The sequence below is a fragment of the Eumetopias jubatus genome, unplaced genomic scaffold (assembly GCF_037043125.1).
Source record: "Eumetopias jubatus isolate StellerSeaLion01/CBP00866 unplaced genomic scaffold, mEumJub1_p1.0 scaffold_17, whole genome shotgun sequence".
Taxonomy (NCBI): domain Eukaryota; kingdom Metazoa; phylum Chordata; class Mammalia; order Carnivora; family Otariidae; genus Eumetopias; species Eumetopias jubatus.
In genome coordinates, this window is record NW_028274823.1 from 38,297,261 (window position 1) to 38,314,635 (window position 17,375).

At 39.9% G+C, this 17,375-nt stretch overlaps 1 protein-coding gene across 1 annotated transcript in view; it reads left to right on the forward strand.

Annotated features, from left to right (window-relative positions):
- LOC114205255 (uncharacterized) overlaps positions 1-16,548 on the forward strand; it is a 42,380-nt gene extending 25,832 nt beyond the window's left edge. Inside the window, 5 exon segments of the mRNA XM_028098612.2 lie at positions 4,175-4,457; positions 5,314-5,372; positions 10,483-10,609; positions 12,237-13,786; positions 13,788-16,548. Coding sequence (XP_027954413.2) covers positions 4,379-4,457; positions 5,314-5,372; positions 10,483-10,609; positions 12,237-13,786; positions 13,788-13,901 — 1,929 coding nt within the window. The 5' untranslated portion in view covers positions 4,175-4,378 and the 3' untranslated portion in view covers positions 13,902-16,548.
- Positions 16,549-17,375: the final 827 nt, after the last annotated feature.

Sequence of the window (17,375 nt, forward strand, 5' to 3'; positions counted from 1 at the left end):
AGTTCCTTTGCCATTTGTATTAGTTTTCTTGGGCTTCTATAACAAAGTACCACAAATTAGGTAGCTTACACACAGAAATTTATTCTCTCTTCTGGAGGCTAGAAATCCAAAATCAAGGTGTTGGCACAGCCTTGCACTCTCTAAGCCTCTAGGGAAGACTCCTCCCTTGCCTCTTCCAAGCTCCTGGTAGTTGCTGACAGTCATTAGCATTCCTTGGCTTGTAGATGCATCACTCCTGTCTCTATCTCCATGATCACATGGTGTGTGTCTAAATTTCCTTCTTATAAGGACACCAGTCATTGGATTAGGGCCCACTCTAGTCCAGTATGACCTCCTCTTAACTTGATTACATCTGCAAAGATCCTGTTTCCAAATCAGGTCACATTCACAGGTACTGTGTGTTAGCTCTTAAACATATCTTTTTGGAGGAACACAGTTCAACCCATAACAGTCTGCCCTCTGACCCCCCCAAAATTCATGTCCTTCCTATGCAAAATATATTCACCAAGTCCCAACACACCCCCCAATTCTTAATTTATTCCAGCCTTAACTCTAAGTCCAAAATCTCATCTAAATATAATAATTCAAAAAGTCCCCAATCCCAAATTCTAAATCATCTAAATCAGAAATCAGTGAGATTCTAGGTATAGGCTGTTCTGGGGCATAATTATTCTCTGTCCACAGACCTGTAAAACTTGAAAACAAATTGTTCACAAAATACAATGATAGGGGTCATGTGGCTAGAGGGAAGGCCACATTTGGTGGAGAGTGGGGGAGAGTGGGAGGGGACTCAAGACCCTCATAGGTTGACTACATTAAACCTTTGATGGTTTGTCAGTGATGCCTCACTGCTATTGACATTTTCATGTTTGGCTTTTCCAGCCTTTGAAACTAAACCATATCATGTTTTATGAAATGGACATTCCACACACCCAAGTGGCTGTAACTGATACTGCTAAATGTATTGTAAAAATTGATATTTTAAGTATGTGTGATGCTTTCCTTAATTGTAAGGAATGTTAGGACAGAGGTACTGGGACAAGTGCCCAGCGAGGCTCTCCCAGCCCAGCCATGTAGTATCAGTAAAGCCCATGGGGGGATGGATTAACATCCTGATAAAGAGCTGGTAGAGATAGGGGTACTTAACTATTTACAAGGCTCTACGGTGTGCTCTCGCACTTGGGTCGATCAGTCCTAATAAGCCTCTTGAGCTGCAAATGTCAGTGACCGACCACTATGCACACTAGAGCACCAGTCAGGCATCAGCCAAACTTCCCACCTTCATGAAGGTGGACATTTAACTCTGTAGATGTGGCTTTCTCAGAGGTTGGAGTCTGTGCCAGCACCTTATGCTTCTTGGGGGTGTTGGAACACTAAAGTCCCTGAAGAGGCCTGGACTTCGATGATGAACAGATTAGCTAATTTAAAGGCTGGTAGTGCACTGAGCCACTATGGCTTGTGTATCCACAGAGGAAACTGTTACAAACCTTATATGCAAAATAAAATTCCACCAATGGTCCAAGTTGTAGGCTGTGGTGCTTGTCCAGTAAAACACTCCCCCAAAATACATCTTGCTACATTTTCACTGACTCATGAGCAATAGCCAACAGGATGGCATGGTGCTTCAAGTACCTAGCAGCAGGATCAAGTCCTAAGCCCCTGGGGGGTCACACATTGTGATAACAGATTGTATAGGATCCCTTACTCCTGTTGTCGCCCATGTGGACTCCGGTGGAAAAGGACCCTTTGACAATGAACATCACTGAAACCAAGAGATGTTAGTTTAGGCTGATCAGACCTGAGCCATCCAGATAAGACCATAGACCTCTGGATATACCATGACACAGGATGTGCGTCTATATTCCAGTATTGAGACCAAAATCAAAGCTTAGTGATTCAGCCTAGGGAAGCCTGACAAATGTGCCTAGAGTGCCAATTCCACAGTTGAATGGTGTACTAGTTTCCTAGGGCTGCCTTAATAGAGCACCACAACTTGTGTGGCTTAAAACAACAGGCATGTATTGTCTCCCAGGTCTGAAATTATACCGGAACCAAACCAGTGTTCATCTGTCCCATACACAACAAGCCAGTAAAGATTGACACTGAGCTTCGGCAGTGAAGAAAGATAAGCTATTTATTGGTATGGTGCGTCCCAAGAGAATGGGGAGCTAATGCTCAAAGTCTCAAACTTACAGGTGATGCCTTCTAAGGGCAAAATTTGGGGGAGGGGTTTCCTGAGAAGGTGGATGCTATTGATTGGAGGCCTAGGAAGTAATGTTAACAGATGATATTTACTTCTGGTGCCACTTCATCTGGTCCCACAGAGGTCTGTTCTATCTCAGGAGGCTTGGAATCTGAAAAATATCTTTATATATGTTAGAGATTTCATTAGGTACACCTGGTGATTATGTGTTTAGGAGAGTGCTAATCAGCTGCTTGTATCTGCTTGTGTGTGCATAAGCTAGTGGGTTTGCTTTCCTTCACGTTCCTTTGAATGATACAAGCATTCCTATCTCTTGGTCCTGGATCTGTGTGTTCCCTGGCTGGTCCAGCTGTGCCTGGGAACAATATGACCCCTAGTGTTCATTATTTCATCCGAACTAACAAGATGGATGCCCGCTTCAAAAAAGGTGTCAACAGGGTTGTTTCCTATTAGAGGTTCTAAGAGGGACTCTGTTCCATGCTTCTCTCCTAACTCCTGATGGTTTTTGGCAGTCTCTGACACCAATTGGCTTGTAGCCATATCCCTCCAATCTGTCTCCACATTCACAAGGCATTCTCCCATGCCTCTGTTTCCTCTGTTTGCTCGTAAGGACACCAGCCATCGGAGCCCACCCTAATCCAGTATGACTTCATTTTAACTTAACTAATAACATCTGCAAAGACCCTATTCAAAAATAGTCACAATCTGAGGCTCTTAATGGACATGAATTTGGAGGCAAGGAGATCCTATTCTACTATTCTACTCAGGCCAAAATGAACCACTTTATATTGTAACCATATAATTCACGGTTCCCTAGTGGTCCCTGACATGTTCTTTACAGCTTACTCTTTCATAATTCCTTCAGCAACCTCGCATCACACTGCATCGTTTTGCAATGCCCTGCGGGCCATAAAGAACCAGGCCCAGCAAGCCCCTGGGAGAAGCCCTGAGAGCACCTCTGTCCTCCATGGGAAACTCTTCAGACGAGGCGTGGTGCCAGGGCTTATGGGAAACGTAGTCCTACGTTTCCTCGTCTCACACGGCGCAGGTTCAGGGAAAGGGTCTTCCAGGTTCCCCGAGGCTTGTTGTGCGCATGTGTAACTTCGGTCTCCAGGTGTTTTCCGCGGGTTTCCCCGCCCGGCGGAGGAAGTCCTGGAGCGATGCGGCGGCCCTGGCGCTGCGCGAGTAGGGGCGGTGGGTGAGCCCAGGCGGGATGGGCGAGCGCCCGCGGGGGCGGCGGTGGGGAGCGGGCCAGCCGAAGGCGGGTGGGGGCGGCCTCGGGGAGGGACGGCCGGGCCGGGCGCCTCTGTCCTGCGGGGGCCGGCGTCGGCGGGGCTGCGGGAAGGGGCCTGAGCTCTGGATCCAGGTGGAGCCGGGTCTAAGTTGATTACTGCTGGCAAGATGACGGAGATGCGTGAGAGTAGGTTTCTTCATCTGTAAAACAAGATTATTCGCTACGTGGGGTTCTGAGGATTAAAATTTTTTACACGTTTTTAAAATAGCATTTTCAGTTTTAACGTTCGGAGCAGAGCTTAGTTAATATTAGCTGTTAAGGTTTTTGGAAGATATTTTTCTTTTTCGTTGGCTAAATTTTATTTAATCCTAATAACGGCCTTTAATGTAACTGTTTTCTGTCTTGGCAGACAAGACGACTGAGGCTCAGAGGGCTCAAGTGAAATACGCAAGGTCTCACAGTTCTGGTAGACAACCCTGTCGAAAACCATGGTATTTCTCACAGCACCTTCTTTAGGGCCCAAGGAAACAACCCCAAAGTGTGTGAGCACTGAATCTCACCTTGTGGTCATGTATTTTGGGATTTCTTGGCGTGTCAGAACCCTTGGATCAGACTGCATAACTTACTGCACTGTCCAACTTTCAGCATCCTCAGTGGCCTTAGAGTTTAGGCAGATAAGTTCTGTGAGATTTGGATCTCTGAAACAAACTTCTAAATAAATGATTTTGTCTTTTAAGCCTAGGTTCCAGCTCCCTTGGAAGAAAGCAGCTTTTATGAAGTAAGAAGGAGGAAGCCCCAAGAACAGGAATCTCACCTTGAAGGTCACTCCTCGGACCTCAGACTTCTCAACCACAGCTTTAGAGCAGAGGCAGGATACTGCTAGAAAGGAGCAGGTGCTGGGTTTGCATAGCCTGCAGTAGCAGTTCTTTATTGTGCTTAGAATGAGCATTGCCTCACTGTCACCGCATCCAGAGGGCCTCACCATGATGAAAGGTCTGGACCAAGCTTCAGGAAATATAGGTGAGTGGGACACTTAGTGGTGGGTGAGGGGCAGGCTGTGTGGAAAAAATTCATTAGAGGTTTCATGTCTGCATGGTCTGCAGGGAGAGATCCCTAGGCACAACTGAAGAAATTCTGTCTCCAGCCTTTAATAAACATGTCCGGACTTCAGCCTCCACCCACTTTTTCTAGATTTTGAGCTGCTCTTCTATGTCCCTCTAGGGGTATGCTGCCACTCCATCTACCCTGATTTTATAGAGGCATAGAATAGGGTCATCTGTGTCTGCTTAATTTCAGAGCTGAGAAACCTTGACTCTGAGTGTATAAGTAGCCTGCCCAGAGTCACCGAGTTTGTTAGAGGCAGTGCCAGGACCGGAAAACTATCCACGAGGTAAGTCACCCACCAGGTTCTATCGCAGCTTAGTTAGAAACAGTTTTTAAAGTAGGCCTGTCCATAAAGCAACCTCATCTTTTTCTGCAGAGTGATTTCTCTCTTAAGGGTAAGCAACTCAGTAGGAATGTAGGTAAACAAATATCCTGAGTATTTTTCCTACAACATTGATAGTGAAAAATAAAGATTTGTCTTTTGATATCTTTGTTAAATTAGTACTGGATTGGTTCTAAAAGAAAAATGAAATTTTTAAATCATTAAGAAATAAACCCAGTGAAAAATTGTTCAACCAGGCTCTACAGTTCCTGTCAGAGTCACACATGTGAATTCTCCCTGCACATGGTTCTTGCTAATTCTCGGGGGCCAAAGAACTTTTTCCTACAGGGTAACATTTGACCGTCTGGTGGGCATGGGGTTTTAGGAGCTGAATCTCAAAAGTCTATAGCAGCCAAATCTCACATGACCTACTGTTTTCTTCTCCCATAGCTGTACATTCAGCCTTCTCTGTACTTTCCCAAAAGGAACAGAAAAAGAACAAATCCCAGGTGAGCTGTTTTTCATTTCTCACACTGTTTCCCATTGCATAAAACAGTGAAGATAAAAATGATAAAAGCTGTCAAGGAATACATAGAGTTAACAGATCGAAAACAAGGAAAGGTCAGCATGTTAATTATGTGGAGATAATTATAATTGTTTTTCCATTAGTGTATATATTATACATTATATTATGTAGCAGTAATTTTTATAATAATAATTATTGCAAATTTATCTTTGATACTCTGTCCAAAAGGGAAATGCTTTGCCTTGACCATAAAAATAAAAGTAATTCTTCACGGAACACAAAGATTTCCTGGCCTGAAGTTTGAAAAAATTCTTTGTCTTCCTGAAAATAAGGTAGACAATCTGAATTAACAAGTCTGAGATGAATGCTGCCCATCATCTTCACTTCTGATTGTTCTTTAGTGAGTGCAGAGAGGAGAAGGCCAAAGCATAACTTAGTTGATTCAAGCTGATGATTTTTTTTTTAAAGATTTTATTTATTTATTTGGCAGATACAGAGAGAGAACAAGTAGGCAGAGAGGCAGGCAGAGGGAGAGGGAGAAGCAGGCTCCCCACTGAGCAGGGAGCCCGATGCGGGGCTCGATCCCAGGACCCTGGGACCATGACCTGAGCCCAAGGCAGCCGCTTAACCAACTGAGCCACCCAGGCGCCCCCTGATGATTTTTTTTAAAGATGTATTTATTTATTTGAGAAGGGAGGGGCAGAGGAGAGAATCTCAAGCAGACTCCCACTGAGCATGAAGCCCCCCCGTGGAGCTCTGTCTCACGACCCTGAGGTCATGACCTGAGCCAAAACGAAGAGTCAGACACTTAACTGACTGAGCCACCCAGGTGCCCCTCAGGTTGATGATTTCTTTTGTCTACTTTACAGTATTGTCTTTTTCCTGTTGTTGCCTTTTAGCAAAGCTTATCCTCATGTGATTATCTTTGGTCTGTTACAATTCTTACCTTATTATTTCTTGATTGATTTTATATTCTGTGGATTTTTAACTGTTTCACAGGTTGCACAACCACTCAATTTGAAATTCAAACGCTGAATGTTGTGCTTGTTTAAGTGAGAGCTATTGCTGGTCAGATATATTCTTACTGAGCAAAGCAAATTGTTGATTTTCTGTATGGTTTTTGCAAAGAGTTGGTATATTCCTTTCCTGTGGATACTATAACAAGTTACCACAGATTTAGTAGCTTAAAACAACAGAAATTTATTCTTTCAGTTCTGGAGGCTAGAAGTCTGAAATCAAGGTGTTGTCAGGGATGTGCTCCTGCTTAAGCTTCTAGAGGAGATTCCATCCCCCATCTCTTTCATCTTCTGGTGGCTTTTGGGAGAGAGGCAGGAGATAGAATGGAGAAAAAAACGAAGATGAAGAAAAATAAATATTTTGTAAGCCCTGTATCAGTGTTCCCCAGAGAAACAGAACCAATAGGATGTGTGTGTGTGTGTGTGTGTGTGTATGTGCAGATAGCATATAATATAGACACACATAAATACACATATGTATACGTTGGTTTTATGGAATTGGCGCATGTGATTGTGGGGCCTGGCAAATCTAACCAGCACACTGGAAACTCAGGACATAATGCTGCAGTCTTGAGGCAGAATTCCTTCTTTTGGGGGAAACATTAGTTTTTGCTCATAAAGGCCTTCAACTGTTTGGATGAGGCCCACCCACATTATTGAGGGTAATCTACTTAAAGTCAACCCATTGTAGATATTAACCACATCTATAAGATACCTTCATAGCAACACTTAGATAAGTGTTTTGTGAAATAACTGGATACTGTAGCCTATCAAGTTGACACATAAAACTAACCATTACCAGTCCTATGAGAAGATAACAGTGATCTGTTGTGTTGTATGTATGTGTTGTATGTATACATATATATGGGGTGTATGTGTGAGTAAATGCATATATACATATATAAATATATACATATTTTATGATCATGTGACTAGTAAACAGTACTTGGCTGAATTGTTTTTATGCATGACATGAGATTTCCTTTTATATTGGGTATTTAACTCATTCACAATTATTGTGCTCACTGATGGTGTTTAGTTTTAGTTCCTCCGTCTTTATTTGTATTTTTATTTATCCCATCTTCTCTCCTTTCTTTAATTTTTCTCTGTCGATTATATTTCTCCCTTCCAGTGTTTTGAAAATTCTGTATTTTTTTCCTTTGTTTCTCCTGGAAACAGTTAACATAGGTTTATATTTGTATTTTTTCCATCAACATAAAGAACTTTTACTTTCTAGACCTGACCTGATCTTTTGCATATTTTACTGTCCCTTCCTCCCACATCTCATGTTTTATAGAAGTGATTAGAATTGTTTTTTAATTTTTTTCATTATTTTTTTTAAAGATTTTTATTTATTTACTTGAGAGGGAGTGAGAACGAGAGAGATCTCAGAGGGAGAGAGAGAAGCAGACTTGCTGCTGAGCAGGGAGCCTGATGTAGGGCTCGATCCCAGGATCCTGGGAACATGACCTGAGCTGAAGGTGACACTTAACCAGCTGAGCCACCCAGGTGCCCCAGAATTGTTTTTTAATATAAATTTTTAAAAATCTTTTATTTAAGTTATCTGGTTATTCTCTGTAATTTCCAAGGTATTTGGATTAAAATGTCTACAGATAAGAGGTCAGTGAGCTAACACCTTGATCTTGGACTTCCAGCCTCCAGAACTGTGAGAAAATAAATTTCTTTTGTTTAAGCCATCCAGTGTGTGGTAGTTCGTTATGGGAGCCTTAGCAAACTAATAACACATGGTAATTATATTTTTAATTCTTTGAGGACACACCATACTCTTTTCCATAGTGGCTGCACCATTTACATTCCCACCAACGTGCACAAGAGTTCGTTTTTCCACAGCTTCACCAACGCTTTTATTTTGTTTGCTAATGGGTGTGAGGTGAAGTAACGTTCTTTTGAGTACTGTTACTCTCCATTGTCTTTAAAAACAGTCGTTTCCTATTTTGGAATCATAATAATTACATAGTTTTGTTTTCTTCTTACTCACTTTTTCACTTCATCTGGTGCATGTCTTTTGTGTTACCCATTCTTAAATTTCTAGTGAACCTTCATTGTCCGTCTACATTTATATGTGAAGATTTGGTTTGATTCATATAGGTAGCTATTGTGAGTTTATTCAGAAATACAGAATGCTGTTCCTTTATCTGTTTTCTCTCCTCAGTAAAAGAACTGACTTCAAGGATTTATAAAGGGAATTGTTGGAAAGATATAACCTGGTGAATTTCCTTTCAGGTTATCAGCAGGGAGTATATAGGCAACTTTAAGGGACTATTGATTTTTGAAGTGGACATTTCCCATACTGTGGATTTACACCATCATGATCTATCTCATCAAAGACCTGCCTTAAAACAAAACCAGTATCCATTTTCTTTCTGGCTGACTTGGCCATTGCTAGAGCCCCTGAAGCATTTACCTAAAACATTTTTTTTAATCTGGTTTATCCTTAAACTATCAGCTGTGTTTATACAGACTGACAAATGCCCAGGGTGGTCTGACACTCCTTCAGTTAATTCCTCAGCCAATCAGTCAGCGCACTATCCGCTTTGAGCTTAGATGATGGCTATATATACTATATACTGAATGCATGCAGACACATGCGTGCCACCCATAGGCAGTTCTCACTTTGCACTGTCGTGTGGGGCTATAAAAATGGGCACATACGCTGAAACCATGCAAAGCAATCTTAATCATGGGGGAAAGTGGTAGTTCTGTGATCTTTAAATATCTTTAAAAATATTTGTCAAAACATTAAAAATGTGTATAAAAATGAAAAAATACTATAATATTTAGTACTAAGTACCTCTTCATTAAGATCCTTTGGATGTAGATTTAGAGTGTCTCAAATGGAGGCAGTTTCAACATTCCTACAGTCAGGTATTTCTTCTAAAACCCCATTTATATTTGATTTGAATTTCACTTCTAATGTGATCACTTTTCATTTCTTTGTTGCTCTTTCATCTTTGTTGGCCAGTTCCCTTTTGCAAACCGTTCAACTATTTTTGCAAAATGCCATATTGCCAGGAGACAAGGAGGGAACATGTGTTTTGTTGTTTGTGTGTGGACTGAGTAACAGATGTGCAGTGATCAGTCACTGGTGGACTTTGAAAAAAAAATGACATGGTTGATAATCATTCATGATGTTTGTTATTTATGTAGTGATTTGTGGATTGAAGAGCAAGCAGCAAAGCTTATACTTTATGTGATTACTCAGAGTTACCATAGTAACTGAAATCTGACAGTGTTGTGGGGGGACTGTTGTTACTTAACTAAATAAATTGTAACTGAAATTTGTGCATGTCAGGACCATACAAAGTGTGGACTACCTGTAGAGACATTCAGACATATCTATATATTGCCACAGATTTGTGCCAATTTGATGCTTAAAAGTTTTTCTCTCTTAAAAGGGTGAGTCATCAAATACTTTGGAGAAGTCTTGTCTAAATGAACAATGCCAAAATTACCAGATTACGGCATTTTATAGCTTTAAAGCTCCAAATTCAGTTCTCTCTTAATCTTATGCTATTATTTAATCCAGTTTGCATCCATACTAGATTGTAAGCTTCCTGAAAGTAGAAACAGTGTTTTTTATGTATTTTAATATCCACAGAAACTAGGACACTTTCATGTATATAACATATCTTATGCTTGTGTGTATTTGTGTGTGTTGTGTTTTTTTTTAAGATTTTATTTATTTGTCAGAGAAAGAGAGAGTGCACAAGCAGGGGGAGTGACAGGCAGAGGGAGAAGCAAGCTCCCCACCGAGCAGGGAGCCCTCTGTGGGACTCAATCCTAGGACCCTGGGATCATGACCTGAGCCGAAGGCAGACGCTTAGCCGACTGAGCCACCCAGGCATCCCTGTATGTGTTTTTTTTTATTATTATTATTATTATTTTATATTTCTCTTTCTCCCTCTACATATAAAACAAAACAGGGACTATGGTAAGTCTCCTCTATAAACTTTTTCCAATAAACTCAATAGTAAACATGGTGAAGGATTGCTTCCTAAATATATTTCTGTCATACAGTTTTGAGCACTTCTGATTGATCAGATATGTGTGTTACAGGGATCAATTTCATTTGAGGATGTGACTGTGAACTTTACCCAGGAGGAGTGGGGTCAACTGGACCCTGATCAGAGGACCTTGTACAGGGATGTGATGTTGGAGAACTATAGCATCTTCATCTCACTGGGTAAGGAAAACTTTTCCTGAGTAACATCAGCATGTCGTTTTGTTGTTATCAAAGCATGTGGATTTTTTTTTTCTTTTAATTTATTTGACAGAGAAAGAGACAGAGAGGGAACACAGCAGGGGGAGTGGGAGAGGGCAAAGCCGGCTTCCCACCAAGCAGGGAGCTCCATGTGGGGCTCGATCCCAGGACCCTGGGATCATGACTTGAGCTGAAGGCAGACACTTAACGACTGAGCCACCCAGGTGCCCAAAAGCATGTGGATCTTTTGTAGAGTTTAATGATACTTAGGTTTGGACACCAGGAATATTGTTTTCTCACTTCCCCACTGAAAGATTCCAGTGGGTTCCTTCACTGTGCAGCTCCTGAAGCTGGACCTTGGTTTTTCTTCTGAGTTCCTAAAGCCAAGCAGCTTTTCCTGTGTCCTTTATCATTTTTCATTATCAGGGCATTGCATTACCAAACCAGAGGAGATCTTGAAGTTAGAGCAAGAAGGCACCATGGGTGTTAGAGAAAGAATTTGCAAGCTGGTATTACCCTGATGAGTAATCCAGAGGAAGTTAGATCCCAGGTGGTTGTTTCAAGTATGTGCATCTTTGGAGTGTTTTTAAGAAGCTCTGTTTGGAAGTGACTAAGGATGCTTAGCCTGCATACCTAAATTCACCAAAGATACACTCTCACACATATATGTTCTTTTTTTCAGTTGGCTTTTTAAGAGTTTACTCCTTTTTATTCGTACCTTGAAATTCATTCCCATGTCATATTAATATTTTATGTTGGTTAGTCTCCTTCCTCTAGCATTCTCAGCTTCATATTCCCTTCATTTTCAAGGACTTCTTTTGTTTTCAGGAATTAATTAGTTTAACCAGTATTAATTGAGCACTTGCTCCATGCTGGTCATGTTTTAAGTGAAAGAGATAGAGCAGTGGTGAAATAAATCCCTTGATCTCATGGAATTTGTATTAGCAGGAGAGAGGTGCAGGAAGCTGATTGCCATGAGAGTTGAGAGTAGAAGCAAGGAGACCAGTTAGGAAAAACGACACCCCATAGACTAGGTTTGAGGTAGTAGAGTGTGCAAAGTAATGGAATTCAGGCTATCTTTCAAAGGTAGGATTAACAAAATCAGCACCTAGATTCTAATTCATTCTCTCTGAACACTTTAATTCCTTGGGTAGTTTTTTGGAACAACAATCTTGTCTACCTGTTTTCCATGTCACATTTACTTATATAATTTTTTTATTGAGTACATCTTACTGTGAATTCCACTCATTGTGATTCATCCACTCTTACTGAATCCTTTATTTTCTATTCTTTGTTTATTTTACCCCTTATGTCCATTTTGAAATATATATTTGTGAAGGACCAAATAAATATGTGTGTGTTCATTGCCAATTTTACTTTCCTCTCTTCCACCATAATAGCTTTGTTTGATTGGTTGGTTTGTTGTCACCTCTTTCCCCCAGCTCCTCAGAAAAGTAGAGGGAATGGAAAATGCTGATTTGGTATTACTTTTATCTTAAAAGACAGTCTCTGAAACCAAAGAGTTGGGTGTATAAGGGGTATTTGTGTATTAGCCCAATTTTATTAGAAGTAGTTTCAGATTCATAAGGTATGTTTTTCTTATTTCTAGAAGAACTGAAAGTTGATGGCATAATAGAGAGCAAAGAAAACCAAGACAGACATTATGGCAAGATGATTACAGAGAAAGAGAATGTATTAAGGAAAACGTTTAATCTGTACATAGACTCTATTCCTTCCAGAAAAATGTCCAGTAAATATAATCTAGATCGAGTCAGTTTAGAAGATATGTCGGAGTTAACCACTAATAATAAAAACTACTCAGGAAAGAAATCCGATGATGCCAATGGGTACAAGAAATTACTTCCTGATATTAATCATGAGAAAACTCATACTAGAGAGAAGTTTAATGAATTTAATAAAAATGAGGGCATCTTCTATCATAATGAGGATTTTATTCAGCAACAAAAGATTCACACTGTGGAGCAACTGCCTGAATATAATGAATGCATTAAAACCTTCCACAATAATGCCCTCTTCTTTACACATAAGAGAACTCAGACAGGAGAGAAATTATGTGATTATAATAAATGTGAGAAAACTTTCAGGGGTGAGTCAAACCACATGCTACGTCAGATGATTTACTCAAGGAAGAATCAGTATAAATTTAATGAATGTGGGGAAAGCTGTGATAAGTCAGCCCTTTGGAAGAAACGTCCTAGAATTCACATGGGTGAAGAGTGTGAGAAATACCATGAGTGTGATGTATGTGGGAAAACCTTCCTCCGGAAGTCAAACCTCACAATACATCACAGAATACACACAGGAGAAAAACCCTATAAATGTAATGAATGTGGGAAATCCTTTTACCAGAAATCAACCCTCACTGTACATCAAAGAACTCATACAGGAGAGAGACCCTATGAATGTGCTAAATGTGGGAAAAAATTCTACCAGAACTCAGCCCTCCATCAACATCAAAGAACACACACAGGGGAGAAGCCTTACAAATGTAGTGAATGTGGAAAATCTTTCTCCCAAAAGTCAGACCTGACTGTGCATCAGAGCTCTCACACAGGGGAAAAACCTTATAAATGTAACAAATGTGACAAGTCTTTTAGTATAAAGTCAAAACTCACTGTACACCAGAGAATACACTCAGGGGAGAAGCCCTATGAATGTAGCAACTGTGGGAAAATGTATCATATGAAGTCAACCCTCATTAAACATCAAAGACTTCACACAGGGCAGAAGATATATGAATGCGGTGAATGTAGGAAGACCTTCTGTGGGAAGTCAGTTCTCCTTAAGCATCAGAGAACTCATACAGGGGAGAAACCTTATGAATGTGTAGAATGTAGGAAAACCTTTTCTGAGAAGTCAACCCTCAGTAAACATCGGAGAATTCATACCGGGGAGAAACCCTTTGAATGTAACAAATGCGGGAAGTCATTCTGCCAAAAGTCACAACTCATTGAACATCAGAGAATTCATACAGGGGAGAAGCCCTTTGAATGTAAAGAATGTAGGAGAACATTTTGTCAGAGGGCATCCCTCAATGTACATCAGAGAACACACACAGGAGAGAGGCCCTATGAATGTAACGAATGTGGAAAATGTTTTTATGATAGTTCGACCCTCACTAAACATAAGAGGATTCATTCAGGGGAGAAACCCTATAAATGTAATGAATGTGGGAAGACCTTCAGCCACAAAGCAACTCTCACCACACATCAGAAAATACACAGAAGAGAAACACTGTAAAGATGGATGGTGAAACACCGTCTTGCTGTAACTCAGAACTGTTGGCCTGACAGAAAGTATACCCAAGGAGGTAACCCTATGGTTGTAATGAATGTGGGAAGTCCTACCAGAAGTCAGCCTTCAATTTACATCATAGAACTCTCACAGGGGACATCCCTGGCAGTGTTTTTACCAAACTGGGCACAGAGCAAGTCTTTATTTCTCTGCAGCTTTTTGCATTCAGGTGGGATGATGTGCATGAGATCTGGCCAATGGGCTGTCAGTATAATGTAATTCACTTCTGGTATGACACATAATGGCCTCCATGGCAATTCTTTGTATTCTGTGTTCTCTACGGAGTAGGATGTAGAATGCCTTCTGATGAGAGGTCAGCACTCACTGTGTTGGTGAACTCACACAAGAGTAGAAATCTCTTGTCAACATTTTTTTTTTTTAAGATTTTATTTATTTGACAGAGAAAGACAGCAGAAGAGGGAACACAAGCAGGGGGAGTGGGAGAGGGAGAAGCAGGCCCCCCACTGAGCAGGGAGCCTGACATGCGGCTCGATCCCAGGACCCTGGGATCATGACCTGAGCTGAAGGCAGATGCTTAACGACTGAGCCACCCAGGCACCCCTCTGTCAACATCTTGATGTTTAGAAATCTAATTCACAAATGAAACTTACTGTAACTGGAGAAATCAGAGTTAAGAAATCTTGATATTGCAACAAATTTAAAAAAGCCTTTACAAAAAGGTATTCTCTCATTGAACCTCAGGTAAACTAATAGACTAAAACTGTATAAGCACATGGTTTCTGAAAGCTTTCAATAAAACATTTCAGAGAATTATTACCGAGGGAAACAATTTAGAAAATACAGAAATTTTTTTCTTTAGAAAAAATTTTTAAGTTGTAACAGGAAATACAGAGGCCAAGTATATATTTTTCACATTTAGCACAACTCTGAATTTAAGAAAGCTGTCATGAATAGTAAGCTCATTGTACTTACCACCATAAAATGTGTTCATTAAGAAAACAACCCCATCTCTGAATATCCTGAAATGTTTACTTGGGGAACCTAAGTAGGTTTGAATGTGCCAAACCCAACTTAGATGTAACCTGGGAACTATGTGTATAGTAACGTTCTTTACCTTTACTTCTAGTATTGGCAACCATGATATGTATGGTGCAAGTGTTGGCAAACATTTTCTGTAAAAGGCCATATAGTAAATACTTTAACCTTACAGGCTACATGTGCTTTTTGTCACTTTTTTTTTTTTTACAACCTGTTAAAAATGTAAAAAAAAAATCATTCTTAGCTCATGGGCCATTGAAAAACAGACTTGGCCAGATTTAGTTTGTGGACCATAGTTTGTGGACCCCTGATATAGTGGTTAAAAGCATGGACTCTGGAACTATACGTGCTAGGCTTAAGTCCCAGTTCTGCTGCACATTAGCTATGTGGCCTGGGACAAATCCCTTAACATTTGTTCCTCAGTTTCCTTTTTTGCAAAATGATGATATTGACATTACCACATGGAGTTCTAGTAAGGACTAGGTAAGTTCCTGAATATAAAGTACTAAACCACTGTATAGAATGCTACACGTGTCAGCTGTTATATGACTGGCAACAGATTTGTTGGAGCTTTTACAGGCTTTTGATTACCTACTCAACAGCTGTTCCTCACTCCATGCCAGTAGAAGATTCAGGAAATGAATGATGATCTAATTTTTTTCCAGCTTATTGAGGCATAATTGACAAAATTGTAAAATATTTAAAGTGTATAATGTAGTAATTTATACATTGTAAAAGGATTCCCCCATCAAGTTAATTAAGGCAACTGTCACCTCATATATTTACCAGCCCCAGCCCCCCTTTTTGGTGAGAACATTTATTTGGTGAGAACATTTCTACTCAGCAAATTTCAGTTATATAATACAGTGTTACTAACTTCAGTTACCATATTATACATTAGCTCCTCATGCTCTAACCTAATTTTGAAAAATGTATCCTGATTAATGATTTATTTGAAATAAGCATCTGACCCAGCTCTGGCCAGTGAAAAACTCTGAAGAATATTCAGTGAAATATGGGAAAACAGGATTTCCCAGTGGTTAACAAACATTTGATTTAAAAAAAAAAAAAAAGCCCTTTGATTTTGCTGGATTTCTATGTCTGGTTGTGATATCTGATTGTAGTTTTTGATCCTAAGGTAGTATCTGAGGATGGCAGAACACAAACCTGGAAAGAGGTTGAGTCAACAGCGTCTTTTGAGCAGGTGAATCAACCAACCCTGGAGCTTCTTTATATGAGATAGTATTTTTTTCTAATTATACTAGTTGAGTTGGGATTTTCTGTTTCTTAGAGCTGAAAGTGGTTTAAACAACTTACAGATAGACCTTTTTGAAGAGGTATTAATTCAGAAATACATTTATAAGCCTGCGGAGAGGACATTTTCTCATGAGAAACTGATTCAGGGGTGGCTGTTTTTCAGCCCTGTAAATCTCCATATAGTGAGCCCAACCATTAGAAATAAAGCTATTTGTTACTTTAGCATATGAAACAAGTGTCTAATTCATTGAGCTTTCGTTGCATCTGTACAAGAAAAGCACTTAGAAAATCATTACCTCATGTATGCCTTACATTTAAAATATGTGAAATAAACATTAAGTTAAATTGTCCATTGATCTGTCTCTGTGTTACTGCTTGATTAGATAAGGTATGAGATAAGGATCTAATGTTTTCCCAAATGAATAATCAGTTCTCAACACCGTGTGATTGAAGTTTGAAGTACCATCTTTATCAGGTGCTAAATTACCATTTGTAGGGAGTATTTTTATAGCTCAGGACTTCATCCCTGTATTTTCTTTAGTAACCAGCTTGCCTTCATGAAATAGGAGCTGGTAGATCTCCTGAAGATTCCACATCCTCTTGGCTTCACATTCCTGGGAAGGACATTTGATCCAAATGGGCCAATAAGAGCCCTACGTGGGATTTTTGTAAAAGGAAAACATGTTTTGTGGTTGGTGACCTGGGACTTCTAGCAGCCATGAGAAGGTGTCTGCGTGAAGAAAAATAGTTAACATGTAGAAACATTTAAGAGAGAATCTTGATGTTGCACAAGGTCAATCAGTGCTTGACTCCCTTGTTCTATATATTCCATAGGTACACACTGTCATGTTTTTCTGGTTTCATTATTAAGCCAACAAATGTTGACATTCTCTGTACCATGATCAGTTTCTGATTTCTGTTTCACTAAATTCTTTGTTTATGCTCATGCCAAAGGTAATGTTTTAATTAGTATGGCTTTTTAATGCTTTTTATTATAGAGTAAGTCCTTTCACCCATAATTATACAATTAATCTTCAGCAAAGGAGGAAAGAATGTGCAATGGGAAAAAGACAGGCTTTGTTGAAGTAAGAGTTAGGTATAATTTTATGTAAAATCAAATTCACCATTTTAAAAGTGTACTGTTTTGAGTTTTTACAAATATATGCCATTGTGTAAC